Below are 27,055 nucleotides of genomic sequence, written 5' to 3'. Positions count from 1 at the left end.
GACCCATATATACACGAATTCTTGTCCAACCAACATCATATCACAACTTTCAGGCAATCTGCACTTCTCTTTTAGGAGCTATGTATCAATTGTGCACGCTCATCGTCAGTTGTGACAGGATATATGCGCTGAAGACCCTCAATAACATCAATAGAAGCTTGCTTATTTTGCCACGAGTTCAAAATGCTATTTCCTGCATAGTTTTGCAGCTCAAATGGCTGAGGTGACTTCCAGGTGACTATAAAAAATGACATTAACAAACTATTTGTGCAGCAAACACCCCACAGACCTCTTTGCAAATAACTTTGTGACCATCAGGTTCAAGTTATGCCACTCTACTGCTCATTTTCTAGCAAATTGTGTATATCCTTGACATTCCAAGTCAACTAGCAAATTTAAATTATATGTGCAAAATAAATCAGGCTTTGGTGAGGCGTTTGGCACATAAGAGAGCGTAAAACATCAAACACAATGACGCACGTTAAAAGCATCACACCAAACCATCTTCAATTTATTTGCAATCACCTTCCATTTCTGGACGCATCAACATCAAGATTGTTCTAGTGAGGTAGGTGAGAAAATTGCTTATACCCTGTCGTGTGCATCTTACACAAATTCACTATCCTCGGCTCTTCACAATATTCTTGAGCTTCTCATTTGCAGCCACAAGCTCTGCAGCTATGCCAGGTTCATTAGCAGAATGTCCCGCATTTGGAATCACCTGTTGATAGTGCAGCAATTTAATAAACAGGATAATGGAAGATTTTACTCCATAAATCTCCATGACATGCAGAATCAAAATCGTGAAATCATAAGCAAGAATTCTTATCTGAAGTGGCCATCCACAGAACCTCACAAATGCATCAACATGACTCATTCTGAAGTAACTACCATATTATCCAGTAAGAAATTCATTTGTAAATTTGACCTCCGCGTCTTAAAAACCTTTATTTATGGGCCCACCGCCCATCCAAGCCATCCTAGGCCCAAAGTGCAACTGGGTGGGCCTCGGCAAGTTGTTTCCTTCTTGGACCGGCTTGCCCAGCTGATTAGTTTTTGCATAGAAAATTAATTAAGTTTTGATCACAGTCGGGCCTGGACTAGGGCTTTAGGCTCCGTACCAGACACAATCTGCTCATGCCTGGCCATCAATCAGGTCTGGTTTCTTAAACCAAAGTTTGCCAAAAGAATTGGTAAGCTCATACAACAAATAGTTTGCGACATCATTATTATAGCTTTGCCTGATCATATGGCAAGACTAAACCATATGCAACCAAGTTGAAAACGAGAAAACAACTCAATTAATCAACAGACAGTCCGCCATGTACCTCTCTCTTCAACCTGTGCTGCAACGCTACATGCACAAAGTCTCTAACTCAAGTCGCTAACTCTCTACTACCTAAATCAAATTGCATACCTCAAGGAAGTCACACAGAAACAGGCATTGTTTCTTCTAAATGCAAGAATCAATACAAAAACTCAAAAACAACCAAGAAAAGCCAGAGTTAATTCTCTTCACATTGAGAGCATAACTCTATGATAAAAACATGGACATATCGAAGTGTGGCCCCCAGAAAATCGTACACCAAATGCTTGTCAATATCAATCTGCTGATAAAAGTAAGTCATGGCAGATTGTGCTGAAGGGCAGATACTGCATAATGGCACTCTACCAATGAAGTGCACTGTGTATAACTATAAGAAAAATGGACATCTTAACAAGTCACATAAATGAAGAAGCAAAAAGGATTTAATATAAAAGAGGAATGACGATGGGTAAGAAAACAGATGTGACTACTCAATCCAACTGAAAATGGCAATGAAGGTTAATTTTGTCCACCTAATTAGCTTAAAAATCCCTGCTTACCCTAAAATCTGCCTCTGGCCATGCTTTATGAAGATCCCAAGCAGACATCATAGGGCAGCAGACATCATATCTTCCCTGCAAGTATTTTTGGGGTAAGGCACTACCAGTTCTGTGTAAATGGCAGGTATTGTGCTTCAAGTGTTAAATGACACAAAAGGTAATGTAAGAGAATTAGTGTTCACAATCAGTTAGTGATTTTCGTCCATGTATTATTCATAGTTCGAGAAGTAACCAGCACGAGAATGAAGTAATCTAATTACCTGCACAATTACTGTGTTGATATGCCTTATCTTATCGACATTGTCCAGCAGGAACGAATCAGAAGGAAAGAACCCCTTATTCACAAAATAATGGTTCTCAATCCTTGCAAATGCCTGGAGCAAAACCATTATAAGTCATGAGCACCAGCGAAGCTGGTCAAAGTATATCATACTTATTTAGAGATTTCCCCATCCAACAAATTACAGCGTGTCGTATTCCATAGAAACGCGGCATTACAAGGATTTCCATGGCCATAAAATAATCTACAAGAACCATGTCATGCAAAGAGTAGCGTAGTATGTGACTATATCCAATTGAGAACGTTGTACAGCATCCAAATATCATTAAAATACTAAGCCAGCAAAAGGCACTTCAGATTTTCAAGCACTCATCGGTGCAAATGGGATTTATTCATTAGAAAAGCTGATCAAGACAATCAATATGCGATAATGCAGCATATAAGCAGCTTCAGACATTATGGCCAAAAAAAGCAGCCTCGGACATTAGAGACACAATCTAAGCACGTCATGGGAGAAACCATGATTTTAACATCTCATGGACTTACCAGTGAAAAATAATCATCATCTCCTTTCTTTATATTCTCCTCATTTGGAAGTAGATGTGCAGTCATCATTTCCCATTTTGTCCATGCTCTCGCCGCTGCATACTAAGAAGATAAGGGAGAAGTAAGAATATCGAACATGTAAACCAGCAAGTCCTAGTTTCAAATGAGCTACCACAGTCAATTTTCCGTGGTAGAATAGGGACAGCACTTATTTCATTAATCATTCCTGTCATGATTTGTGGAAGTGTCCAGAAAATCAGAGGAAGGCTGTAGAAAGCAGATGGTGGCAAAGCCACACAGTTTTTCCGTCTTGGACAAGAAACTGCTATCTGCTTCGTGAATTTTTTTCTGTCTTCCAGTACACATTACTCTGACATTCTCTCGTAATCAGTGACTTTTTCTTCCACTTTATTAGCTTAAATATTTCTCAAAACAGATTGATCAAGTATGAAACCAAATCCTAATTTTCACAGCATGAAATGAGAAGATGGGTTCTTGCAGTAGATATACAATAACTACAGTCACGGAATAGAACAGAAAAATTTTGGCATCAGAACTGTTTCTAATCTACTTCTTGGCACAGTCTAAGGAAATGTTATAGTATGAGATGCGTAGGTAAGTCGACCTAATTTGAGTTCAATAAAAAAAAACCCAGCACCCTAAAGAGGCATACATATGGGACATAAGGGAAAAGGATATATGATTATCCTGTAAAACACTCTCACCTGTGTTTCCAAATCATCAGAATTCAATCGCTTACTATAGGCACTAAGGAAACACTGCCTCTCATCTGCTGGAATAAGATCTCTAAATGGTTCCCAGGCTGCATAGAAAAGACGGTGTTAATTTTATGTCAAAATAAACAATAGGAATGCAAATTTGAACTTAGTTTATATGCAGCATCACTGAAAAGCCCCTTGAAGGTTCATAATATCAGAAAGAGGAACTAAGACAATTTGATATTCTTTGGCATAATCCTCTCTCATTCATATATATATCGTTCTTGAAACTGCAAAAGCTTCAGATCAGGATCATCCTAAACATATCCAGCAAATTCTCCTAATCTGAAATTTGAGGAGACTGACAACACCCTGCTAACTTAATGAGACTATTTTCCCACTGAAGTTCCAGTGAAGACAAATGTGCCATGATCGTATTATTGCAGACTGCATTCACAGCTTACTGCTTAAACAATTACCATTTGCCCAGTAGAACTTTAAAGTAACTACTAATTTTAAGCCAAAGTTCACTTCTGCAGACACATAAGTAAAGTCATTGATAGCGGCACGAAACAAGTTTCCCCAACGTACCGTCTGGGAATATGGCAGATGCACCACCTTCGTAAAACCAATCAATCTCTTTCTTCCGCACCAGAAAGATCCCCCTAAGTACCAATCCGGTAACCTTGAAGTGACACAAAGATCAGGGCAATAACAAGAAATTGGCTGGGAGTGTAATCTCGACAGAGTAAATGCAATGCAAAGGAAATACCTTCTCAGGGTGCGATTGGCTGTACGCGAGGGCAAGAGTACTTCCCCATGACCCACCAAATACCTGTTAGCATGGACAAACAAATTAAGCTTAGATATGCTAGCACTAATGCAGCTAGCATCCTATATTTTCCGAAGTACGAAAGAGTGTAGACCCATGAACCAAAAAAAAAAAATACTGGTGTACTTTCAAAGTGATAGTTTATATTTCAAAAGATGTAAATCTTGTTGACTTTGTGCCATATAAAAGATGAGAAAATTATCCTTTCTGGCAAGTGCTTTGAAAAGAATTAGTACACAAGCAAGACAACGGCACTATATTCTGAATCATTTCAAACACTTTCAGGTAAATCGATGCACCAATAATGTCTTCAGTCTATTACTCTGAGGGTCCATTCATATCAGACTTCATGATAGTGGAAATCCTGATCCCCTGCCCCCATCACCAAACTGCAGTCATATTTTAAGACAGTGCTTGAACATGAAATTTTACCTGCCATTCTGGAATTTCTAAATGTTCCCTCAGCTTTTCAATATCCGCAACAAGCTCCCATGTGGTGTTTTCTTCCAAGCAAGCATGGGGTGTACTTTTTCCTGCACCTCTCTAGGGAAAGGAGATATTTCTCGGTGAAAGATAATTTGACGGGGGATACAACATATCTTTGCACAGTCATCTAAAGAGGTTACCTGGTCAAAGAGTATTATCCGATAAAATTCAGGGTCAAAGAACCTACGGTTGCTGGGGGACGTGCCCCCTCCCGGACCTCCATGGAGAAAAACAACTGGCTGCAAGATATTTCACAAAGGAAAAAGAAAAGGAGGAAGGCAAGTAAATATAGGTAGGAACCCCTCCTTGATGTAGTGCTAAAAATGAATAATTTAACCATAAGCATCAAGCAAAGAGTAAAACCATTCATGATACCAATTTAAAACAGGCAGAAATAGTCAAAGCATGAGCACAACTAGGGCCATTACTGCTATCTCTTTCGCATTCCCGGCACAAGTTGAGCTTAACTAATTTTGGCATATAATTCGCGTCAATATATATACGATCACACCACCATCCATTAAATCCACAAATGACTAGAGATATGGACAATTGCATAATCCGCCAGCAGAGCAGATAATGGACACTCACATATCCACTGGGATTTCCGGATTGCTCCCAATAGAGGGTGTGGAGATCGGAAACCTTCAAGAAACCCGTGCCATACGGCTCCACGGGAGGATACAGCTCCCGGTTCACCTCCGCCGCTTCGCTCGGCAACTCCACCGGCCCGCTCGACATGGTCTCGGCCGCCGCGATGCTCGAACTCCGGACGCGCAGCAGGCCGAAGCAGCACCTCCTCCTCCTTCCTCCTGGGACAAATTCAAAAGACACAGCGCAGAAATGAACGACAAGAGGAGAGAAACCTGGGACGAAGAGAGCGCGGGCGCGCGCGCACGCTCTCCACTGACCACCCGCGAGGCTACTTATAGAGGGGCGCACGAACAAAAGGGCCGACGAAGCCGAGACGATCCACGCCGTCGAGATCGAACAGGGGCGGGGGTGGTGGGTATAGCTTCGTTTGTCAGCAACACTATGTGGCGTAAAGCATCGACGGAATCGAGTCAAATCAACCCAATCACTCCAGCTACATTCCCCGCGCACACAGAGAGAGAGAGAGAGAGAGAGAGAGAGAGAGAGAACCTGCGAGGACGAGGTTGTCGTGAGCGCGACCGCTGGGAGAGAAGAGGGGGAGGCGAAGGGAGGGGAGACGATTGGAGGAGAGGGAGAGATTCGGGGCAGTGCGAAATGGAAGCCCCGACGAGCTCATGGTTTATTCTTTGCGGTTTTTGTTCGCGTGGGTTGCGTCCCAGCTTTATCGATTCGCATTGTCCAATCCCCGCCCTTCCTTTCTTTCTTGATTGGTGTCAAATTTTAGTTTCCCTACCGCCAAAAACATGCGACCTCCTTACCAAAAAAAACACATTAATTTTGATTAAGAGTTCGACCAAACAAAAGAAAACAACGCATTAGAACAAAAACATGATGTCAGTGACGGGGTCGGCCCTTGGACGGGAGGACGGAATTCCTTTTTATTATTTAATTCTTATCCTCTTTTGTCGTGTCCAATTCCAAGATGGATCTTGTTTATGCAGCCATTTCTAAAGAGGGAGCTATCCCTAATTACAATTTAAAAACTTCATTTTCGAGATTGTACTAGAAGATTTTCCAACCTCTCTCAGAGGTGATGCAATATTTCAAATTCTGAATGTAATTTATCTTACTAAATTGAGAAGATAAGAAATTACTATTAATGTGTGTTTTCTTTCACAGAAAATGCACGTTTTGAATAATATTTTCCTAAAAAAAATTGTTCGCATTGCTTCCAAAAATTAAGGAAAGAAAAATATTTTCATGGCTGTTAATTTCAAGCAATACGAACAATCATCAATAAAAAAAAATATATTTTTTAAATCATGTATTTTTTACGAAAAAAATGATACTTAAAATCCATGTACGGTTACTTCTGGTTATTCAAGATATATAAGTTAATCATTCATGCCCAATGACGTAAAAAGGAAAAATGAAACAACAATATCTTAACAAATGCTAGTTAGTCTATGTTGTATCATTTTGAGCAATGAATAAATTTTCTTTCGAAAAAAAGAAAAACCGACGCTAGTCACACCGTGAAATTTAGCAAATAATAGACAGGAAGATTTATGTGAATAGTTAAAGCTTCATTGATCCATGTTTTTACAGTGTCTGAAGTTCTTTAACCGTCATATCTCAAGCCGCCCAAAGGGGGGAAAACAAGGGGGGAAAACTTTACAGTCGATCTTCTTCTTCAAGCACCTTGATGAAAAAAATATCTCAGGCCTGACTATAATTTATAAGGTGAAGGGGTTGGAAGGAGGATGGACGATGGGCGTCCTCGACATGGTCATGTTGTTCACGAGCACGCTCGGGGCTATCGTGTCCTCCACCATGACAGGATTGACCTGCATCACCCTCTCCGGCACGATCTTCTCGCCGTCGACTTTGGCCAACACCTCAAAGAGCATGCTCACTGATTCAGGCTTCGTCCTCCACACGGGGAAACCTTCGACTTCGCCATCGCCCGCCTTCAATCTCCTCTCTACTCCGAACCCAATCTTCAGAAATGTCTGAGCAGATACATCCGCCTTCAGTAGCCTGAAGGAACCTTCCTCGTTAGCCTTGGGACCCAGAACAGAAGATAGCAGTGCCTCGAAGCCTCGAAGATTAGAGTTGGAACCATTGACCGAGGGAACTGGCCACATGGTGGCGAAATGTTTTGGGGTTAGCAGGGTCATAGCATCTTCTGAAGGTTCGATGTCAGCGACGCGTTCAATAGCTTTGCTTTTCGATGGAGAGGACAGTTCCACAAGGCCAGGTGCAAGGCGCTTGAGCTTGAGCCGGTTGCTCGAAGAGGTGGAGGATGATGATGGTGAGGCAAGCGAGGTCGGGCCAACTATGCGGAGGGAAAGGAGTGATTCACCTTGAGCACGGGATGCTTGACGGAGCTGTTCAGCAAGAGCAAGAAGACCAGAGGCAAACCCATCACCGGTCCTATTTAAAGGAAGGTGCAGCTCTACAGGTCGTCGAAGGCTCACTGATCTGGCACCCTTAACAGTGACCACGGCACCCTCAGCCAAGATAACTTTCTTCAGGACACCAGCATCCACATCATGCTGCATAGATCAACAGGACAAAAATGATAATCGGTAACAGATTAACTTTCAGATACACGATCATCCATCTTAGCTCCATTCTTGAAAATAACAGACAAACAGTGCTTTGCTGCAATGCATAATGTCAAAACAAGAGAATCATGAAAGGGTCTAAATGATCAATTTTCAAATCAAGAGTTCAATTTGTTTATCTCTCTTTGAAAGAAAGGGCATTGTTATTGCATGACCACCGCACTTCACCAAGGAATATCTCAATAGCTCAACAAATTCATTTTTTCAGTTCCACTCATTGCGCTCAATTCACTCTAAGCCTTCAACATTGCAGAAGAACTATGCATTAATACCGTCACAAATTACTCTCTAAACCGCACCATCAATTGCCGAATCAACAACGAATACATCTCCTACATCCATCCTCCATGTCTATTCACCGAATTAATCTTACCAAGAACTATTGAAAGATGCAGCATTGCAAAGCATGATTAATAAGGGCATATTAACAACTGATCACTTACTGGCAACGAGATCCGCATGTCTTTCGCATCTTGAATCCACAGTTCCATCGGCCCGGCCAGCTGAAATGGAGCCAGTACGGGCAGGGCACGGTCCAACTTCCTCTTCTCAATCAACGCGTTCCCTTCGCTAGCCCCAACCGCATCCTCAACCCGGAATATGGGCAAATCCACGTACTCCCACCGGTTCACATCCTCCAAGAGCTTCAAAGGAAGCACCTTGTCGTCAATCTCCACGTCGAACTCATAGGCCACGGCGTGGCCCACGAGCGCGTCCCCAACGTCGAACCCGGACACCTTGAAATCATCCGCTTGGAATCCCAGCCCTTTCACAATCGCTTCCTTCAAATCCTACAAAAGGCCCACACAAACACATCACCGTCAACATTTTCCAATCCGATCACGCAATTCCCACCACATTTCAACAAAGACCCAAATCCCACGAGTCCCTCGACAATCGAAATCATTCCACACAACTCTCCCAATCTTCCAAATCGATTCCGCAATTAATAAATCGAGCAGCGAGAATAACTAAAAACCAAGACCAATCTATCAATCAAGAAACATCAATTTCGCGAAGTCAAAGAAAAACTCCCAAAAAATAAAAGCCTCATCATCCGAACGCCCCCCGCCAAAAATCCGCTCAAGAAAAGCAGAACAATAGAACCGGGCCAACGGGGCAAGCCAGTGGCAACTCACGGATATGGCCTTGGGGTAGATGGGTTGAACGCCGGGCGTCGTGATCAGCGCCGTCGAGAACGGCCGGATCGCCGCGAGCACCAGAAGCAGGGGGCAAAGCCGAACCGCCGCGAAAGCCATCGGAGCGGAGAGCAAGCACCGGCGACGGAATCGGAAGCTGACGAGAGAGAGAGGGTTTTTCCTTTCGCCGGCGATCGCGGGATCGGATTGGAATTAGGGATTTGGGAAGGAGAGAAGGAGAGGGGTCTCCGAAGCGGCGATGGGTTTTTCGAGCTCTTTTGATTTTGTGATTCGCAACGGACGGGGTTCCCCGATATTTGCAGGGGGAGGAGGGGATGATGATGGTTCTGGAACTTCTGGACACGCGGCGGGCGGATAACGCGGGGGAGGCGATGACGTGGAGCGGACGGGCCAATGAGAGGAGAGGAAGTGATGCGGTATGCGTTGAAGCGGCGGCGTGCGATTGGTCGGTTGACGAGGATGGCGTGGCGGCGACCGCTGGCCGCGATTTCCGGAGCCTCTTCCTGGTCTTGGGCTCTAATTGGGCCCGGCGACCCTCGCCGCTAAATGGGCCGGACCGGGCCCACTCTTTTCGGGAACGGCGTCGTTTTCCGAGCACGGAAGGAAAAAAAAAATAGTGAAAAGAATGGCGTCGCCCGGGCTCGAACCGGAGACCTTCAGTGTGTTAGACTGACGTGATAACCAACTACACCACGACACCGTTCCTGACACTTTCCTCATTAAAATATATATGGAGAGATAACAACGTCTGAGATTCATTTGCTTTCTTGGTAGGCATGAAATGAAGGTGATTAGCTCATGTGCTTATTTACATCAGTTATTTCGTATGCCTAATGATATTTCTTGATACTTCACCGTGAATCACGAGCTTGGATTCTTTGGTCAAGAAATGACACCTCCGTGGCGAGAAGATCGTTCGGGCGTTTGGAGAAGAATCGGTGGGGTTCTTGATATTTTTGTCAACGATGGGAGAGCAATTAAGCTGGAAATTTTGACTCTTGAGCTCGGTGGCAAGAAGTTGAAAGCAAGCAACTTAGGGAAGACTTTACATTGCCAGCAGCCAATCTTGTAATGCCATGTCGATAACCTTCAAGCCTTAATTGGTGCTCTAATGAAGCATAATGAACTTTAATTTTTTGAAGTTTATGTTGTGTCTGATTAGTTATGTCATAGTCCAAGAAGTTGTGCAGTCCATGAAGAAAGCAAACTTTAATTAATCAATGAGGGAGACAGGTTCACAATCATATCAAGATCCACACAATCTTTGGTGGGGACAGCTCTAGTGACAGATGATTGCAATAAGTTTTTGCAGGTGTTCTTGGTTTGATTGGCTTCTGTAGAGCTGAACTCCTGTATTCTGGGACCAGACTCGTATTGTATCTGTCAAGTTCTCTAAGTCAATGTACATCTACCAAATCACTAAAATAATTAAGGGTAGCACTGGCTACAATCCTACACCCCACCTAATTGACATCAACCCCCATACTGAACTTAGTTTTGACTACAGAGTTACCACAGTATTAGTGTCATAAGTAACTGCAGACAGTTAAACAGTAAATCCTCTTTCTGTTCTAAGCGAAAGCGATTAAACATCCCTGTAAATTCCACATGAACCCAATGCTTTTGCTGTCACTTTGATACGGTAAGCCAGAGTTTCTCCTCGTACCGAATTTTAGAAATTATATGCAACAAAACGTTAGGAGATTGTTGATTTTCCTTTCAATTTACCCCATAATTAAGGGACCTTCAGGAAGATGCGGTGCACCGTAGGAGAACCGACTGGACAACTGTTGACAAGAATTTCATATTTAGTAGACCAGACAATACCATGGAAATACAACAAGGCATCTATTTATTTTCACTACCTTGAAACAGACTCTTACAAGGAAAAGAGGCTTATCAACATGTAAAGATGCCTCTAAAACACTGACGGAACCAAGTACAGGAACAAAGGCCACAAGCTCCACACTCTTAAAAAACCAGTCTCTTCATATTGTAAGGAGAGAAACAACAGTTTGGTTGAACTATCAACCTCCCACTAAAAAACCTTGAAGAGCCATGAGAAGAACAATCTTGAACAGGATGGCCATGAACATGATCAACAGATTGACCACGCAAAAATCAGATGGAGAACCCTCCTGCAAAATGAATCTCACGGCAAGCAAAGCGTTGATGGTAAATGGTCTTGGAGCATGGAGCATCACAGGCCTTGTAAACAGATTAATATAAACGATATCGAGATGGTTTGAAGGACTCTTCCTTGTCCTTAAAGCTCCCAAACACAGCAAGTGAACAGAAATGGCGGTTATTCCGTATGTGAACAGAAGCAAGGAGTTATTTTTCTGTCACATGAATGACTTCAAAGCTGTGCGCAGATTTTTTACGAGATCCTTCACAGGCATGCAGAATTCAGGATCCATCTGCAATAGTTACGGGAGATGAAGGATTACTTTGCAGTACGATTAAACTGGCAACACTCATGAGCTGAAACTACATTTGTGACTTGCCTAATTCATGGACTAAAGAAGGAATATCTGATTCATTTGATGCACTTAAGATAACTACAGAATATTCTTCCCAAATAGACACTTCCCATTACGAAGTACTGTGTAATCTGATAATATTAAATCTAAGACCGAAAGCTGATGGAAGGAAAGTAGCTACCTGAGCAAGAATCGTTATATCAACAGCAGATGTCCCAAAAGTCATGAAACTGCTATTAACGATGGTCAAATGGAGTTTCTCAACTTCACCAAGTATCTTTTCCAGAACTCTCTTACTTTTCTCACAGTGAACTTTTATGAGGACATCGTTGTCGCAAATTCTTGCTTCGACTTCTGGTAGCAGCTCATCACAAGGGCCACTAGATAAATTCTCATCTGTAGAAGAATTCATGCCATCGTCAAATACCTGAGATTTTTTCACAAAGACTACTGACTCCATGCTTCTCTTTCGAGTCTGCTCCTCAAGTATCTTGACTCTTTCTTGGAGTTGCTTCAAGTACTTAATTGCATCACCAAGAACAGAAGCCTTGTCCATCTGTTAATGACAGGGCAAAGCAGGGTAAACATGAGATGATTTAATTGAAGAGGGAGGAGAAGCAAAACATATTGCAACCAAAACACCAACTGTCCAACTGCTCCATTAATTTTAACGTGTATTGCTCAGAAAAATTCCACTAAAGAGACTTTCCATATGATAATATTGGATTATGTCAAGGAAAAATCATTCCAAGAAAAAACATTTCCGACCTTCTTAAGTCCAGGGACAAGGGCAGACAAGGCGATAAACCGTTGACTGAGCTTTTCTCGCCGTTTTCTCTCTGCCATGATGTGATCTTGTGTCTGAGATAGCCTATTGTTTGTATTCACCCCTTTACCCCCATGACAAGCCTTAAGTACACAATTCTGGTTCCCAAATGAACCCTGAGGAAAAAGCATATCAGCAGAGACGTTTCCAGTGCTCTCAGAACCGATTGCCTCCTTTTTTGGTTTCACAGCACTACTTTGATTTGTGAAGTTGGAAGCTACGAAAGAAAGAACATTGGAGGGAGCGAACGATTGAGGAGTTGACACAGGATCAACTCTGCATGAATTCCAGCTATTTGTTTTGAGCTGTTTTACTGGCCTGTTGATCACGGAGTTAGAAGCATCCACAGAAGCTTTCGAATTGATGTTCGGTTGAGGGAAAAATCCTTGCATATGTTCACCCAGTGCAGCTGCTAGCGGAAGTGTGTTAAGCTCATCAAATGAATGCATTTGCCAAGGATTGATGAAGCCGGAATCCTCCATTCCCTGTGCATTCAACGTGGAATTTATTTTATTTGCATACATATTACTTGTATTGTAGTCATCACAAATCCAGGAGTTGCGCATTGATATCTCGTCTAATCTCAAATCTAACCCAAGTTGAACTTGTCCTGGCGGTTAGTCAGATTTTCCCAATCCCTTGAAAGAACCCTCACGATAAAAAAAAATTGGCTAAGAGAAGATCAATAAAAAAACTTACCATATGCGGGAGTCCTCTCATGGTAGTTATTTCCATCGAAGAAGCTTCTTTCAGATTGAAAGAGCAAGTTGGAGAATCCTACGATCAATTAAGCAAACATGTCACTTGATCTTGAGGACACATATATTGGAGAAAATGCTGCATTTAAACTTATGCGTCTCCCGAAAAGCATGCCGAAACATATAAATGTGGACAATCTATTGAACTTTTGCGATTGTGATTGCAAGCAGAAAGCAGAAGAGTAATCAACTTAATTGGCTAAACAATCAAGAATTCAGCTAAGTTGCAGAACTCTAAGAATATGACCAGAATTCCTCACCCTTAGATGGTGACCAAAGTTACCCCTTTCGCTCCCTTCTTTACAGAAGAAGACCTTGTGCTTATTCAATCTTATAGCTCTTACCCAACACAATACCCCTCACATACGGTTGAGTTGCTGATGTGAAAACGCCTCCTGCATTTGACATTGATGCTTCTCATAAAATAATCGAGAAAAGCCCATATTCTATACTAGTGGGTCGCTTTTGCTGACAACGTTACTTTCAGGGACAAGCCACTTTTGTTGCTTAGTTAGACTTTTTTAAGCACGACCATCACCAGCCCCAGCAAAAGTTAAGGAGCACCAACTAGCCGCTGAAATCTCGTTCAAGCTTTATACTTTTCACAAGCAGGTCGCACACTAATGCGGTCCCCCCGAGATCACCCTCAAGGCCACCTCACACATGCGTTCAAAAGCCAATAAGAAACAAGGGAAGCTCCCTAGTGAGCCAGCCAGCCAACCCAACCCACTACATAATTGGAGGTCTCATACAGGCCAATCATCAAACAGTTTGTGCTCATGTGAACAGGGGCAGACCCCATAATCACAAAAAGGCTCCTTTTGACTTTTTTAGCCTCCCTCCATCCAATGAAAGGACGACGTGTCCCCAGACAGCTCTTGGGTTTTTCTAGAACCCGATGTCTCCCGTGGCCGTACAACCAATCAAGAAATTCTTGGGTAGGCAATGGCCGGCCTGACAGTCTGAAAAATCCCATCTTTTTTTCTTCGCATTGCTGACCAGGGCCAAGAAACGGTTGGGAAAGCGATCGGAGGATCAAGAGACGGACAATTACTGAAGCTTTAAGAGCTTCTTGTTCTTTTATCTCTATCTGACCCAAGCTTGCCAGCTTGTGCTATATGATGGTCAAGCTTTCTTGAGATCGGGACGATATGCTTTTAATTTATTCATCGTCAAAGATCCTCCTCGAGTATATTTCACTACATTAAGCTACGGCAGATCTCATACACCAATTATTTGGGGGAGGGGGTTGTCCTTGTTGTCACGGACTCAAAGTACCCGCCATGTGGTTCCTTCGTTCAATCAAAGTTTTTCAGTGAGTGTGGTTTTGCACGTACACAAGGACGAGTACGACGACCAATCAAAGGCTGGGGCAGTTCAATTACTTCGGGACAAATCCCGAGAAGGATCAAGTTGACAAAACTTTTAAGAAAGAAAGATGTAATTCTCGAATATAATCACCAAAATCATTAGATGTGGCGAATACCCGATTCGGCGAACCGAGTTTGCGATCTCATGTTAAAATCCCCGCTGGATGTGGGCAATAACAAAAGATAATGGGATGAACATTGCAGGAGATCAGCCGTCCCAAATCCGTCCTGTTTCTAGCTCTAATATTTGTCATAGAATGATGAGACATCAAAATTTTTATCATTCAAATGATGCGAAATCCCGGTATCGGGTACAATTTGACCATGACAGAATTCTGGTCTACATTGATACCACTAAAATCAGATCAGGGTCATGTTTATATACATGAAACATGTGGTTTTCATTTTTGCTGCTTCTCAAAACCACTTATTAGCTTTGCTAATGTGCCTGATCTGAAAAACAAACTCACCTACCTGTGAGAAAGCCCAGAACAGAGGACGCCACTGGCCATAGACAGTCAGATCAAGGATTTCGTAGTTCCAGCCAATTTGCAGGTTGGGGGAAAACTAAACCTCTGTCCTCTACTCCTGATTCTTTACCCTAAAACAAGACAGACGTAACAGAACGTGCAGATATAATTTTATGCGGATAGCAGAAGATACACTGCTAGAAATTTTAAAATTCAGTTGCCCAATCTGAAAACTCCGGTGACTTCTCTACCATCCCAAATTAATCAAATTCATGTTTACATGTACAGCAACTGGGGGATCAACTATATACGTCTGAGGTGTTAGTGAAGGGACACCCTTTACGGTATAGGGATATGAACTGTGGACCATGGAATGAACTTCCTGCAACTATTCAAATAGATACACACAAACTGAATCGTAGAGAACTGTCGTCACATCTGGGTATCAGCTGATATAGATAATTAGGGGACTCAGGGAACTCTGTACTAATCACGCATTAACTGACAAATCCTCCCCGAATGGTGCTAACTGTGAACTTGTGGTAATGAAGGCCATGCAATCTCATTGTCATCAGTATATCCGTGTATAAGAAAATCAGCACAGTTTTTCCGGCACCCATGGTTGTAGGGATTATGGAAACGCCCATCTGGGCCACGAAGGTACCCGTACCGGATGGCATTGGCTAGCTCATTGGTGGTGACATTCCGGGCTATCTGCATCAAAGATGAAAGTTGGAAAATCGCTTGTTACATTCTCGAGGAAGTAACAGACAGAATGCAGCACAAAGGAAGTTGATCGAGTGAGTAAAGGAAAGAGAAGGGTGCATCTGATGAGCAGATATCATAAGAACAATCATTTAAGTATAATGCAAAAAGGAATGACGCAAGCACACATACATTTAGATAATATCATATGCTTTGACCAAAAAAATAATAATATCATATGCATATATATATAGGCCAATTATTGTGATAAGGATTTCATACGTCATTTGCATCAACAAATTATGTTGGATTCTGTTTTGCAGTGTAACTAGTTCGGAAGAGGGTCCGGCTTCCCGTTATCTTCTACCAACTAACTTATGAAGTAATGCACATAGATCAAACATGCATTAGACGGCCAAAGATCAACCAAAACTAAAATAACACCGTGTCAAAGAAATGAACTATCTGTTCCAGTTAAAACCTTATAATGACATTGTTCAATCAACTGTTATGGATGAGAAATAGGTTACAGACTGCCTGAATCTAGACAAGTACCTGAGATGCCTGTGCGGTTGTCAAAGTTGTAACAGCAATCAGAATGATGCCGTCGAGAAACAAAAATACAGCAATTCCAGGATGTTGAACCATGACATAATGAATCCATGACTTGCCCATTGGAAATGCGGCTGTGGCGGTCCATATCCCTGCCAAAAGTTTACTTTCATGAGTCAATAATGAATCTTGATAGCAACGTAAGAAAAAATTGGGAGACAAAGAGTGGAACATACTTTGAACTGCAATGGCAGCGCCAAGAAATGATGTCGATGTGGCCATACAAATCATAACAAAGAAATCCCATTTATTCTTCTGCAATAGGCAAGTGAATTTTAGTTGTGAAACAAAGAGTAACAAGAGATATCTTTAAAGAATAACAAACAATTTCTAATTTGGTGCAGAAACATTTACGCAAGAGAGAGCTAAAACATGGTAATTTCTTGGAGAAAGAAGAAGAAAACAAGTAGCAGAACTCAGACGATACTCAACCTTGACAATTAAAAGCTCAGGCCTTAAAGAAACAACCATGGACAAAGATCCCGTGAAACTACAGAAGGGTCTTGTAACAAAACAGCATTTTCAGATCTATTGTTTTCCTTTGTCATGTCAACATAGTGAGAGGAAGCCATGAACATACTGACGGTAAAATTTTCTATGCTTCTTTTCTCATTCTAACCAGCAAGAAAGTGACTTCTTACCTTCCCAACACAGTTAGATATCCAAGGGCAATGATGATCAAACTGTTCAATGCAGTGCTTACATGAAGGACAGTGTTTTGAGCGGACAGGTCGAATAATCTGATGGAAAACCATGACAATAAGTTGAATGCACATGAACAAATCCGTACTCATGAGGATAACAAGGGAATAACCCAAAGGCATATCAAGCAAACCTTGCAAGTTGGGCAAAGCTGAGACCATTTTCCGGTCCATAGAGAGGAGTTGTTAACATCAATACTCAGCAAAGGATCCTGCAAAATGAAAAATTACTGTAAAACACTGACAAAGGTAGTTCCTCTATAGAAAAATCTAAAGTACGTAATATGTTGCCCAAAAAAAAGTCTTGCAACAAAATCTCTGGACCTTTCACATGTCAGGGCCACATACGTTCCTCATAATCTCAACCAGGACACCCGGCTTCATTACTAAGAAAAGTGCTCTACGGAGTCACCAACTGCGCTCATTATTGTGTGACATGAGGATATCCTAGTTAGAATCATTTGAGGAAAGCTGGGATGTAAGTTGGGATGTTTGGCTTAAATGCCTCTTTCCTTCCTAGCTTTCCATTTCAATCCATGCAACCATTTTGTCCGAAAATTACTGACATATATACACTTACTTTTGCAAAGCTCAGAATAAATTAGTACAAATTACATCAGTAATCATTATTGAAGAGACATTCCGTACCTCAGCATCCTGATGATTGCCCAGCTCCCTTGGTGTCTTTATATAGCCTGGGTCTTTACTGCATCCACAGGCAATAAGCAATTAAAAGCTCACACCCACATAAACATTCCAAAGGCAATCATGAAACTCTAAATATTTCACTGCTGGCATTATGCACACAGCCTATCCACGAATGTAAACTCTAGACTGATCTTTTCAGTTTTAAACTTTCGATTATCGAATCAAAAGGGAGTAAGTTATGTAAAAAAAAATGTCCAATTCTATCTTACCAAAGAAGATCGACTCCATGAACCGCTGTCTATAGTCAAAAGATACTTAAATGGAAAACCAGAATCTAAAATTATGTTCTTATTCAGAATACAAACAAAAGCTGCAATGCATCTACACCTTTCGCACATAAAAAAAGTTTTTTCTCCCATGAGCTTGCTCTCTTTCATAGAAATCATACACTTCCCATTAAGGAGAGAGGAAAAAACAAGTAGTCAAGGAAGCTAACAGCATAATCTCATGCAGCCAAAAAAGATTAACAAGAGACAGGTGCCAATTCCTACCAAAGTTCACTTTAGATATATAAACAAAAGATTTACTAAAGAAAAGACAGTTCAAACTTCAAATCAAGTGTGGCATTGAAAAGGAGCTACCTCCAACACCTGAAGACCATTATCAGTGAACCAACTGCCAGTGAGATAGCTGTCCACGCCCAAAGGCCAACAGACGCAGTCACCTTTGGGAGATCAGGTGCTGGTAACATGAACAAGGGATTGATTTATAACAAGCAAACGAGGGCATAATTATCTTCAAAAAGTAAATTGTTATATTAGCTTTTTACCGGCAAGAACTGAGTTGATGAAGAGTATAGTACAAAAGATTATAATGCACAACAAAATGGGAGCATAACCACTATCACCAATCTTCCCACTCCGAATTTTGTCAGTCCAATGATTGCTCATTGCCCGCTCCGCATTGGACTGAATGAATGAAAACAAACGTGGTTAGTGATTGCATGGGTGGTGGTAAACAAAAGAACAAGCTTTTCTGGAGAAAAATACTATTCCAACAAGCAAGTCTCAGGGACTACCATTGCGTGGATTCCAGATCAACAGAGATCAAAGATACAAAATCAAACAATTTAATATTGCATAAGTAAAGCCCGTATTAGCAACAGTGGCTAGACGTTATTTCCTTCAAAGTTAGCCACAAAGATGTGAGGAAGATACATACAAGGAAATAAGCGACAGCCCGGTGACCTTTATTTGAAGCAAGTTGGGCTGGAGTAACTCCTGCATTATCTTTAACCTTTAACTCCTGCTTTGTGCCTGCATGGACAAGCACTGTGCATGCCTCAACATTTCCTCTTAATGCGGCCCAGTGCAACGGGGTACAACCTAACAACACACAATACAAAAAAAGTACCACATTAGAAACAGTGACTGCTCCCATTCTTAGCATTAAAAACTTGCTTTGATCGAATAAAGTGCAAAACCTAATACAGCATGCCAAAATCACAACATCTTCTAAGAGGTTATCCAACAGAAGTGCTCATGGGTTTTATACATGGATCTGAGCTACTGATAAACCATCTCATCATGAGGACCAACAAAACAGAAGTAAGATAGCAACTAAGAAATCTCAACAAGTTCATATAATTTGCATGCAATAGACCATAAAATGGCAAAGAAAACCAAAGAAACATATATTGCCCCACAATTTGTAAAGACCAGCTGTTAAACAAGGTCAAGTTAGTCCACACAGTCAAATTTTGTGAAGACCAGCTGCTAAACCTTTATTAAGTTCCTCCAAGCTGCTGCACCACAGCCTATTGTTTTGCCTTCGCCATTCACAACAGTGAGAAACTTATCTATTTAGTTAATAGTATGTATGGGGATTACCAAAGTTTGAGCTAATATATTTTCATCTCATTATTATTTAGAAATGACTTGATTAGCCTAAAATACCATTGCCTAGGCAATTCATCATGGATCACAAACCATCTATCACAACTACCAACAGTATGGTCCATTCAGGCTCATCCACAAACTTCATGCCAGGAACCAGATGCATCATGAGAAAAGACAATCCAAAATGGAGCATTTTCTGGACCAGTCGCTGCTAGAACAACTAAAAGTCCCCACAATAAACCACTTCGAAGAGTAAATAGGTAACATATAGAAGTTCTCCTGACATCTGGAAAAGATTGCCATGCATATACTCACTACACCTTCTTTATCTTGTCTTCCCTGGGATGCATCTCTAAAAAGAAGTAATCTGATTGTGTCAGCATATCCTTTGTATGCAGCCCTGATCAAAGCAAAAGAACAAGCATTCACTGACCATTCATAAAGTACAATGTAGGACAAAAAGAAGGATGAATATGCCGTTATCATTAAAAGAAAGTTTCTAGTTAAGTTCAAGATGATGATAATAATAATGATGACAACGATGACGATGACGACAACAATAATACTGTTTTTTTGTCATTACAAGAAAATTTCCAGTTGATTACACGATAACTAAATCAGAAGATGTTGAATTCCCAAATTCTATCACAGATAGAGAGATAACAAAACTTCGAGCAGGGCATAAAAACTAATTACTATCAGAAATGATCAGAAAGAGAGCTGCAGGTTAAAGTCATATGAAATGAGATAGGCATTATCTTTCACATCATTTTAAACTAAATCCTTCCCAATCATCCATCATTACAACAAGGAACTTCAACATGAACCATCTATAGCCATCATAGATCACTCATTCAGACAAGCAAGCAGTACTGTTTAGAGATAGTTCAGCTTGCGACCTCCATAAACAAGGTTTCTGTTGAAAAACTAATGATGATTTATTCACGCTTCTTTCAGATTTGCATCAATGTCTTCTCAAACATGCTTAGACTCTGAATTCAATGCAGAGAATTCAAAATCATGCAAAGGTCTTCTCTGCTAAAACAACTTACAATTAAATTAGGCCAGGCACCAAAGCATCTGATCATACTATCCATTCTTTTCATTTATATAACAGCATCTTATCAAACTATGGCCACCTCATCCAGCTTTCTCAATCTTTCACCATGATTTTGACAACGTCAGGATGTTAATCGTATAGGAAAGGAAAACAAAACGATCAAGATAAATTCCAGAGACAAATTACTATGGACGGAGAACTTGACACCTCCTGACCATTCAAATCGTAATAGGCCAAAAAACCAGCATTAAGAAATTCAAAAGCAAAAGAGATTGTAGAGAGAGTAGAGAGAAATTACTATTTTATATTTCTATGATGTACATAAGACATCACATTTGACAAAGCTCAACCACATCAACCATGCATTGCAGAGTAAGCAGATGATTTGCTCCTTTAATGTCATGAAACTCTGTAGAAATAGCATTTGAAATGATGAGCATAACAATGATCCTTTTTCCATCAAAGGAATTTTTACCATATGGCATAAGCTCATCATTGATAAAAATGGAGTTTTAAAGTCAAGAAATGAGTGCGTCCAACTTTGTCCACTTATTTTCCAGAAAGCAGTTTCATGACGTTCATGCATCTTAACATCCAGAGCAATTTTAACATACCAATGAAGAGGACTTCTTCCATCGTTATCTGGTGCATCATAATCAGCATGATACCTTGCAACAATGTGATTCAGGAAGGCCGTCTGGCCATATTGGGCAGCAACATGAACTGCCTGCAGCGGAGAGACTAGCAAATGAAGAATGGTCATTAAAGAAAATATTAACACTAGAGGAAGTAAGAAAAGGAACAACCCTTCTCACTGAACAAATGGAGAACATATAGTTAAACAGAATAAATCACGACTTCAGTAAAAGAAATTGCATGATCCTTGGCAGAAAAAAGTTACATAAAAATTGAAATGACCACTATAGCTAGCGGCATCGCACATTGCTCTTCATCAGTACAGCATAAAAGTCACCCATGAAAAGCTCAAAATCCTTTCTTGACTCAAAACCTAGCAGGCCGATGCTACAATTATCAAATTCGTTTCTCAACTCAATTAAGTATGCCAATGCTATAATTCCTTTAATTACGGCGAGTAAGTAACTGAATATAACTACATCTCAACAGCAAAATGAGAGAATGAATAAGTACCCGATACCCATTTGTATCAGCTGCCTCTACCCAAGCCCCATTTTGCAAAAGCACATCCGCAACCGCGACGGATCCGCGAACAGCAGCCCAATGCAGTGCAGTCTGCTTCACGTTGTCTGTCGCCTTCACATCACCCCCGTTCTTCAATCGCCAATTATCAAAACAAATTCATCATCCGACACCGACATACGCGAAGAACAGCAATAATCAGTACGTTAAGGACAGGAACAAGTAGGAAGCGCATGCTTCCAGCAGCGGCTTTACACACCCGAATTCAGGACCATGTTGCGAGAACCGCACAATCGGGGCGCGAAACCTCTTTCGCGCAGGCGAAGGAGGAGGAGGAAGAAGAAGAAGAAGAAGCGAGCGACGGAAGAGCGAATACCTCGATGATGTACTGGACGACGTCGGCGAAGTTGTTGAGGGCGGCCCACTGGAGGGCGTAGTACCCATTGGCATCGGGAGCCGAGAGCGAGGCTCTGTCCTGCTCCACGAACTTGCTCAATTTCTCCAGATCGCCGTAGGCAGCGGCGGAGAACACGTCGACGGCGGCGGCCGCTTCGTCGGGAGGGTCTTGGGGGTTCGCCGCCGCTCCTCCGGAGGACTCGGTGACTTCGATCTCCGACGACGCCATGACGAGTGTCGCCGCCGCATGCGATCGCCGCGTCAAAGGCTGAAGACGGGGGATCGCAGGATTTCTGTTCCGCTTCGATTTCTGGGTCAAACCCGAACCTGTCCTTCCTTTTTCTTTCCTAAAACCTCTCTTTTTTTTTCTTAATTTTTTGTTTAAGAAAAGAAGATGAGCAGAGTTTTTGAAATGGGCTTTTGGGATTCACAATTCATTTTCTGAAGGTGCCAAAAGAAAATCACAGATTCGGTTCACATCCGGTCCAAAAACTCTTTTGCGCGTGACCATAGAATCCGACGCCTCTACGGCACAAACGATAACCATTCGATTTCTCTATTTTTTTAATTTTTCTATTTTCGAGAGCAGTTTTGGAATAAGAATCCGTTTGATAAGGCAACTTTATTTATTTTTATTTTTTTTCGGGATAAATTTTTAACTTAAAAATAGGTTTGGAACAGAAATGAGAAGTATGTAATTTTTACTTTTCTTATTTCTAGAACAGAAACAGAAATGACAACTCTTCCTATTGCTCGCCCTCGCCGCTCATCGCTGCCGTCCCCCACCACCACCGACCGTCCTTCGCCGCCGACTGGTCGTCCGTCACCGTCGCCGGGAACAAAAATTTAAAAATAACCTAACAAATGAAATTCTATTCAGGGAACAAAAATTTTGTGGCATTATCAAATGTTATTTTTTACTCAAAAACTCATTCATGGAATAGAAATAGATTTTTCTGTTTCTAGCTAGAAATTGGGCCAGGGAAGAGAATGATTTTCATTCACGCTCTTTAACTTGCGAAGCTCAATAAGATAAGAATGGAATGACTATCCTCCGAGAATAGAATAGGGCACACGAGTAATAATGAAATATCTAGGGAAGAAAGATATTTATATTCAAGTTCCCCTCATGCCAAGGAAAAGAATTGGATTCCTCGATTTTTAATCAGGTTTTCATCCAAAAAGTTCTAAATTTATTACACTTTTATCAATTCAATCATCAACTTTTTAATTTTGCCAATTAAGTTCATTCGACTAATTTTGATCAAAAATCGCTAACGTGACGCCAGACGTCCTATGTGGTATAGTTAGCGACGACCAACGTTAACGTAGACAATTTCAATAATATTTTAATATTTTTTCAAAAATTTTATTTATTTTATTTATTTTTTCTTTCCTTTTTTTCTTTTCTTCACTTGTCCATCTTTTTCTTTTTTACTTTTGGGCGGCAAGGGTTCGGCGACCCTCCTCGGCCACTGGCGAGGGTAGCGGAGCCCTCGCCGGCCATTGGCGAGGGTCGCGACAACCTCGCCCATGGCCTCCCGATCTTGAGCTTGCAGTTGCCACGGTTGCTGGAGCTCGAGCTATGGCCGCCATATCTCGAACTTACAGCTGCCTCCCTCTTTTCTTTTTTCTTTTTTTACTTGTGACTTTGTGAGGTTCGCAACGCCCTCGCCTGGCTTCGAGGCCACGGGCAAGGCTGCCTCGCCCTTGGCCTCTAAATCTCGAGCTTGCAGCTGCCATGGCTGCTTAAGCTCGACTCATGGCCATGGTTGCTAGATCTCGAACTTGTAGCTGCCTCCCTCTTTTCTTTTCTTTTTTTTTTTTACTTGTGGATCGTGAGGGTCGTGATGCCCTAGTTTGGCCTCACCCTTGGCCGCTAGATCTGGAGCTCTTGCTGCCAGATCTCGAGCTTGCAGCTGCCTCCCTCTTTTCTTTTTCTTTTTCTTTTTTACTTGTGGTTCGCAAGAGTTGCAACGCCCTCACCCTTGGTCGCTAGATCTCGAGCTTACAGTTGCCATGTCCGCTCAAGCTCGAGCTCTGGATTCATGGTCATGGTGGTCGTAAACTGGCGAGGCTACCTCGTCCATGGTTGCTTGAGCTCGACTCGCGGCCATGGTTGCCAAATCTCGAGCTTGTAGCTGCCATGGCCGCTCAAACTTGAGCTCTAGGTTCATGGTCACGGTGGCTACGAATCGGCAAGGTTGTGTTGCCTATAGCTGCTCGAGCTCGACTCGTAGCCATAGTAGTTGCAAGCTTGAGATCTGGCGGCCATAGGCAAGGCCGTCGTGACCCTTGCTGGCGCTGGTGAGGTCCAACAACCCTCCCCGACCACAAGTAAAAAAAAAAAAGAAAAGAGAGAAAAGAAAAAAAAATAAAAAAAAAATCAATGAAAGGTTCGGAAAAATATTAAAATATTATTAAAAATTGTCCACATCGGTCGTGTCATGTAGGACGACCAGTGTCCACATCACCGATTTCTGGCCAAAATTGGCTCGATAAACTCAATTGGCAAAAAGTGAAAAGGCTTAGGACTCAATTAACAAAATTTAAATGTTTAAGACTAAATTGGTAAAAGTGCAATAGGTTTATAACTTTTTGGACAATTTTCCCAAAATATCTACCAAGTTTGGTTCGTCAAATCTATATTTTTGTGAGTACATAATAATTATGTCTTTCCTAAGAATTGCTACTAAAGTTGGCACATAGGACTATGATTTGCAAGGAATTAATTATTCTCCTTGCAAATGTTTTTTTTTTTACACTTTCCACTCATTTTACATCAAATTAGGATTTGTCCTTGGCTCATTCGATTCCATGAGTTCTATAAAAGAAAAATTAATACAATTTATAAATGATTACAATATTTGTGTGTGTAGTAGTAATTCAAACATAATTGTTATTGTATTAATTAGATATATCTATAATTATAAAAATTATTTTCAAAGTTAAATTGTGTAAGCTAATAGGCTGAAACTAATAATATTCCTTAAACTCTATCAGTACCTTAAGGTAATCATAGTTTTTATTCATAAAGTCTAATTAATTATAGCACAATATTTTTAAATCAAATGGTCAATAACAAATAATAACTTATTATTTTTTCCTCAATGGGTAATCAATGATAACAATAATGATGTAATAATGACGTAATGATAATAATTTAGTTGTAAATTCACATTTATTACATTGTCTTTGCTTAAACTATGTATAAATTAGCCTTAGATCTGTGAATGGAAATGGATGGTAAATTTAATTTCTGATGAGGAGCTACTAAAACGATCATCCTAGTTATATTTCTCTACAAATTTATTACTTTATAACTTAATTAATAGATTATAATTGGATAATGCAGGAGTGGGGCCTAGGCCATTCCATCTTCGTTTGCACGTAACTGTTGGATTAATCAATCGACAAAATTAAATATCAAGGCGACATATCTTTAGAGAATAAGTTGTTGTTAGTTTGAAAAGTTGACTAGCTATATCCAAGTGAATTATAATAGATGTGAATTGTGTAAGAAAAAAGATTACGCATGTTGTATATACATATATATATTTAAAGGCAAAAGGACATCAAAAGTGTCAAAAATTATGTACGGTGCTCACTTTAGTGTAAAAAATTTTCGTCGGCTCTCTTAAGTGCCAAATCGGAGAAAAAATAATCACTTAAGTGCCAACGGCGAGAAATTTCAGCCAAAATAATTACGTGGCTTTTATAATTAAAAAAATAAACTGGGTTAGCATATTTGTTAAAAAATCCAATCCACATGGATTTTTGCCCCTCTCTCTGAATAGAGTCTCATTCTCTCTCTTGCTATGTGCGCGCTTGTCGGCTCCATTTTCAGCTTTCTCAAGATCATCACAGACCTCTCTCTTTCTCTCTCTCTCTCGATCCCTCATTTTGGGTTTGATTTGCTTCGAGCTCCTTCTTCCTACTTCGGTTCAGTAGATCTCATAGTGCGATCTCTTCTTCGTCCCCGATCTCGACGCTCGGGGGCCGTCTCTCTGCGATCGCTAGGGTTTGTCGTACTTCGTCGGGTTTGCGGGACCTCCAAGACGCATGTCTGGCGAGGCAATCCAGCTGGACCTAAGGTAACTGATCTGTCCAGCGCTCGATGTCTATTTTGATTTTGACGCAGCTTGTGTTTGATAAGTGATTTAGTCTTGCAGTATCTGTGCAATGCGTGCGGGATCGGATCAGGAGCAAGAAGAAGAGGCGAGTTGTGATTAGCGAACAAGATCAGAGTGGAGATCAAGAAGGTGAAGCGCAACAGCAGCAACTACGGCGGTTCCTTGAAGTGGAAGGTCTTGGCCTGGGAAAGAGAAGTGTTGATGCAGGGACCGAGGACAAAGATTACCAATTGAACCACCATAATTGTAACTCATCCGCTAAATATTACAAAGGGATGTATAACATAATAAAATTGAAAAAAAAATCTATTTGTTTTTGGAAGTTGTTGATTTCTGTGCCAGTGAGTGAATGTTGCTTTGCATGTACGAGTTCTTTCCATATGACTTATCTCTCTTGGATGCCTTTACTTGAAAACGGGAGCGGTCCCGCTTGATTGCATTGTAATTTTTCGTTGGCATTCGTAATTTTCTTCACTCCCAGTTACTTACATGGTATATGTACTTTCCTAATTCTTTTTTGGTTGAACCTAATTTTTTCTTCACGATACGCGGTTTCCCGTGTATCGTCGTAAGTTTTGTGGGCCCTATGCCTTGTAATATTCCACAAGAAAAAGTAATTTGCCTAAGTTTACAGTAAGTTTCTTTTTCTATTGTTAATAAATTATCTAATGGATCCCAATTTTCGTTTGGCCTATGGTATTGTCCTCTCGTAACATTTCTTTAA

At 41.1% G+C, this 27,055-nt stretch overlaps 4 protein-coding genes and 1 non-coding gene across 7 annotated transcripts; all 5 read right to left on the bottom strand.

Annotated features, from left to right (window-relative positions):
• Positions 1 to 480: 480 nt before the first annotated feature.
• On the bottom strand, positions 481 to 6,034 carry LOC115690368 (proline iminopeptidase). Of its 2 annotated transcripts, none has more exons than XM_030616696.2 (11): positions 5,873 to 6,034; positions 5,321 to 5,541; positions 4,870 to 4,968; positions 4,676 to 4,786; positions 4,184 to 4,246; positions 4,003 to 4,096; positions 3,418 to 3,515; positions 2,693 to 2,794; positions 2,127 to 2,240; positions 1,867 to 1,941; positions 481 to 721 (listed from the first exon to the last, which is right to left on the bottom strand). In XM_030616696.2, the coding sequence occupies exons 1-11, from the start codon at positions 5,997 to 5,999 to the stop codon at positions 620 to 622; spliced, it is 1,206 nt and encodes a 401-aa protein (XP_030472556.2). In that variant the 5' UTR covers positions 6,000 to 6,034; the 3' UTR covers positions 481 to 619. The 2 variants fall into 2 exon arrangements, with proteins under 2 accessions (XP_030472556.2, XP_030472557.2); XM_030616697.2 differs by having other exon boundaries at positions 5,321 to 5,538.
• Positions 6,035 to 7,009: 975 nt separating this feature from the next.
• LOC115690370 (protein TUNICAMYCIN INDUCED 1) lies at positions 7,010 to 9,282 on the bottom strand. The gene is made up of 3 exons (XM_030616699.2): positions 9,093 to 9,282; positions 8,397 to 8,744; positions 7,010 to 7,881 (listed from the first exon to the last, which is right to left on the bottom strand). Exons 1-3 carry the CDS (start codon positions 9,210 to 9,212, stop codon positions 7,060 to 7,062), a joined length of 1,290 nt encoding a protein of 429 aa, XP_030472559.2. The 5' UTR covers positions 9,213 to 9,282; the 3' UTR covers positions 7,010 to 7,059.
• A 457-nt stretch (positions 9,283 to 9,739) lies between these two features.
• TRNAV-AAC (transfer RNA valine (anticodon AAC)) lies at positions 9,740 to 9,813 on the bottom strand. The gene has a single exon. It is a non-coding gene; the product is annotated as a tRNA-Val (tRNA).
• Positions 9,814 to 10,893: 1,080 nt separating this feature from the next.
• LOC115690325 (transcription factor bHLH25-like) lies at positions 10,894 to 15,088 on the bottom strand. Its single transcript, XM_030616647.2, has 5 exons — positions 13,441 to 15,088; positions 13,122 to 13,199; positions 12,365 to 12,907; positions 11,778 to 12,152; positions 10,894 to 11,533 (listed from the first exon to the last, which is right to left on the bottom strand). The coding sequence occupies exons 2-5, from the start codon at positions 13,155 to 13,157 to the stop codon at positions 11,459 to 11,461; spliced, it is 1,029 nt and encodes a 342-aa protein (XP_030472507.2). The 5' UTR covers positions 13,158 to 13,199; positions 13,441 to 15,088; the 3' UTR covers positions 10,894 to 11,458.
• Positions 15,089 to 15,237: 149 nt separating this feature from the next.
• Positions 15,238 to 22,543, bottom strand: LOC115690344 (probable protein S-acyltransferase 23). 2 transcript variants are annotated; one of them, XM_056304826.1, is made up of 13 exons: positions 22,179 to 22,543; positions 21,794 to 21,934; positions 21,259 to 21,371; positions 19,905 to 19,984; positions 18,908 to 19,071; positions 18,585 to 18,654; positions 18,328 to 18,427; positions 17,687 to 17,744; positions 17,173 to 17,250; positions 16,979 to 17,077; positions 16,514 to 16,592; positions 16,281 to 16,429; positions 15,238 to 15,734 (listed from the first exon to the last, which is right to left on the bottom strand). In XM_056304826.1, exons 1-13 carry the CDS (start codon positions 22,425 to 22,427, stop codon positions 15,546 to 15,548), a joined length of 1,569 nt encoding a protein of 522 aa, XP_056160801.1. In that variant the 5' UTR covers positions 22,428 to 22,543; the 3' UTR covers positions 15,238 to 15,545. The 2 variants fall into 2 exon arrangements, with proteins under 2 accessions (XP_056160801.1, XP_030472533.2); XM_030616673.2 differs by having other exon boundaries at positions 18,516 to 18,654; positions 22,179 to 22,542.
• Positions 22,544 to 27,055: the final 4,512 nt, after the last annotated feature.

Source organism: Syzygium oleosum, unplaced genomic scaffold, assembly GCF_021117445.2.
Source record: "Syzygium oleosum isolate NSW1041296 unplaced genomic scaffold, Sole_v2.1 Sole_v2.33, whole genome shotgun sequence".
Lineage (NCBI taxonomy): Eukaryota > Viridiplantae > Streptophyta > Magnoliopsida > Myrtales > Myrtaceae > Syzygium > Syzygium oleosum.
This window is presented reverse-complemented; position numbering and strand designations above follow the sequence as displayed.

Coding starts and splice junctions, on each gene's coding strand:
- LOC115690368 (XM_030616696.2), bottom strand. CDS start 5,999: ATGAGCTCGTCGGGGCTTCCATTTCGCACTGCCCCGAATCTCTCCCTC. Junction 5,542..5,872: donor CGACAACCTCGTCCTCGCAG/GTTCTCTCTCTC, acceptor AATTTGTCCCAG/GAGGAAGGAGGAGGAGGTGC. Junction 1,942..2,126: donor TCAACACAGTAATTGTGCAG/GTAATTAGATTA, acceptor AAATACTTGCAG/GGAAGATATGATGTCTGCTG.
- LOC115690370 (XM_030616699.2), bottom strand. CDS start 9,212: ATGGCTTTCGCGGCGGTTCGGCTTTGCCCCCTGCTTCTGGTGCTCGCG. Junction 8,745..9,092: donor TCTACCCCAAGGCCATATCC/GTGAGTTGCCAC, acceptor GGCCTTTTGTAG/GATTTGAAGGAAGCGATTGT. Junction 7,882..8,396: donor ACATGCGGATCTCGTTGCCA/GTAAGTGATCAG, acceptor TGATCTATGCAG/CATGATGTGGATGCTGGTGT.
- LOC115690325 (XM_030616647.2), bottom strand. CDS start 13,157: ATGGAAATAACTACCATGAGAGGACTCCCGCATATG. Junction 12,153..12,364: donor TTGTCCCTGGACTTAAGAAG/GTCGGAAATGTT, acceptor TGTCATTAACAG/ATGGACAAGGCTTCTGTTCT. Junction 11,534..11,777: donor ATATAACGATTCTTGCTCAG/GTAGCTACTTTC, acceptor TAACTATTGCAG/ATGGATCCTGAATTCTGCAT.
- LOC115690344 (XM_030616673.2), bottom strand. CDS start 22,427: ATGGCGTCGTCGGAGATCGAAGTCACCGAGTCCTCCGGAGGAGCGGCG. Junction 21,372..21,793: donor CTGATACAAATGGGTATCGG/GTACTTATTCAT, acceptor TCTCCGCTGCAG/GCAGTTCATGTTGCTGCCCA. Junction 16,430..16,513: donor CGCTGCCATTGCAGTTCAAA/GTATGTTCCACT, acceptor AACTTTTGGCAG/GGATATGGACCGCCACAGCC.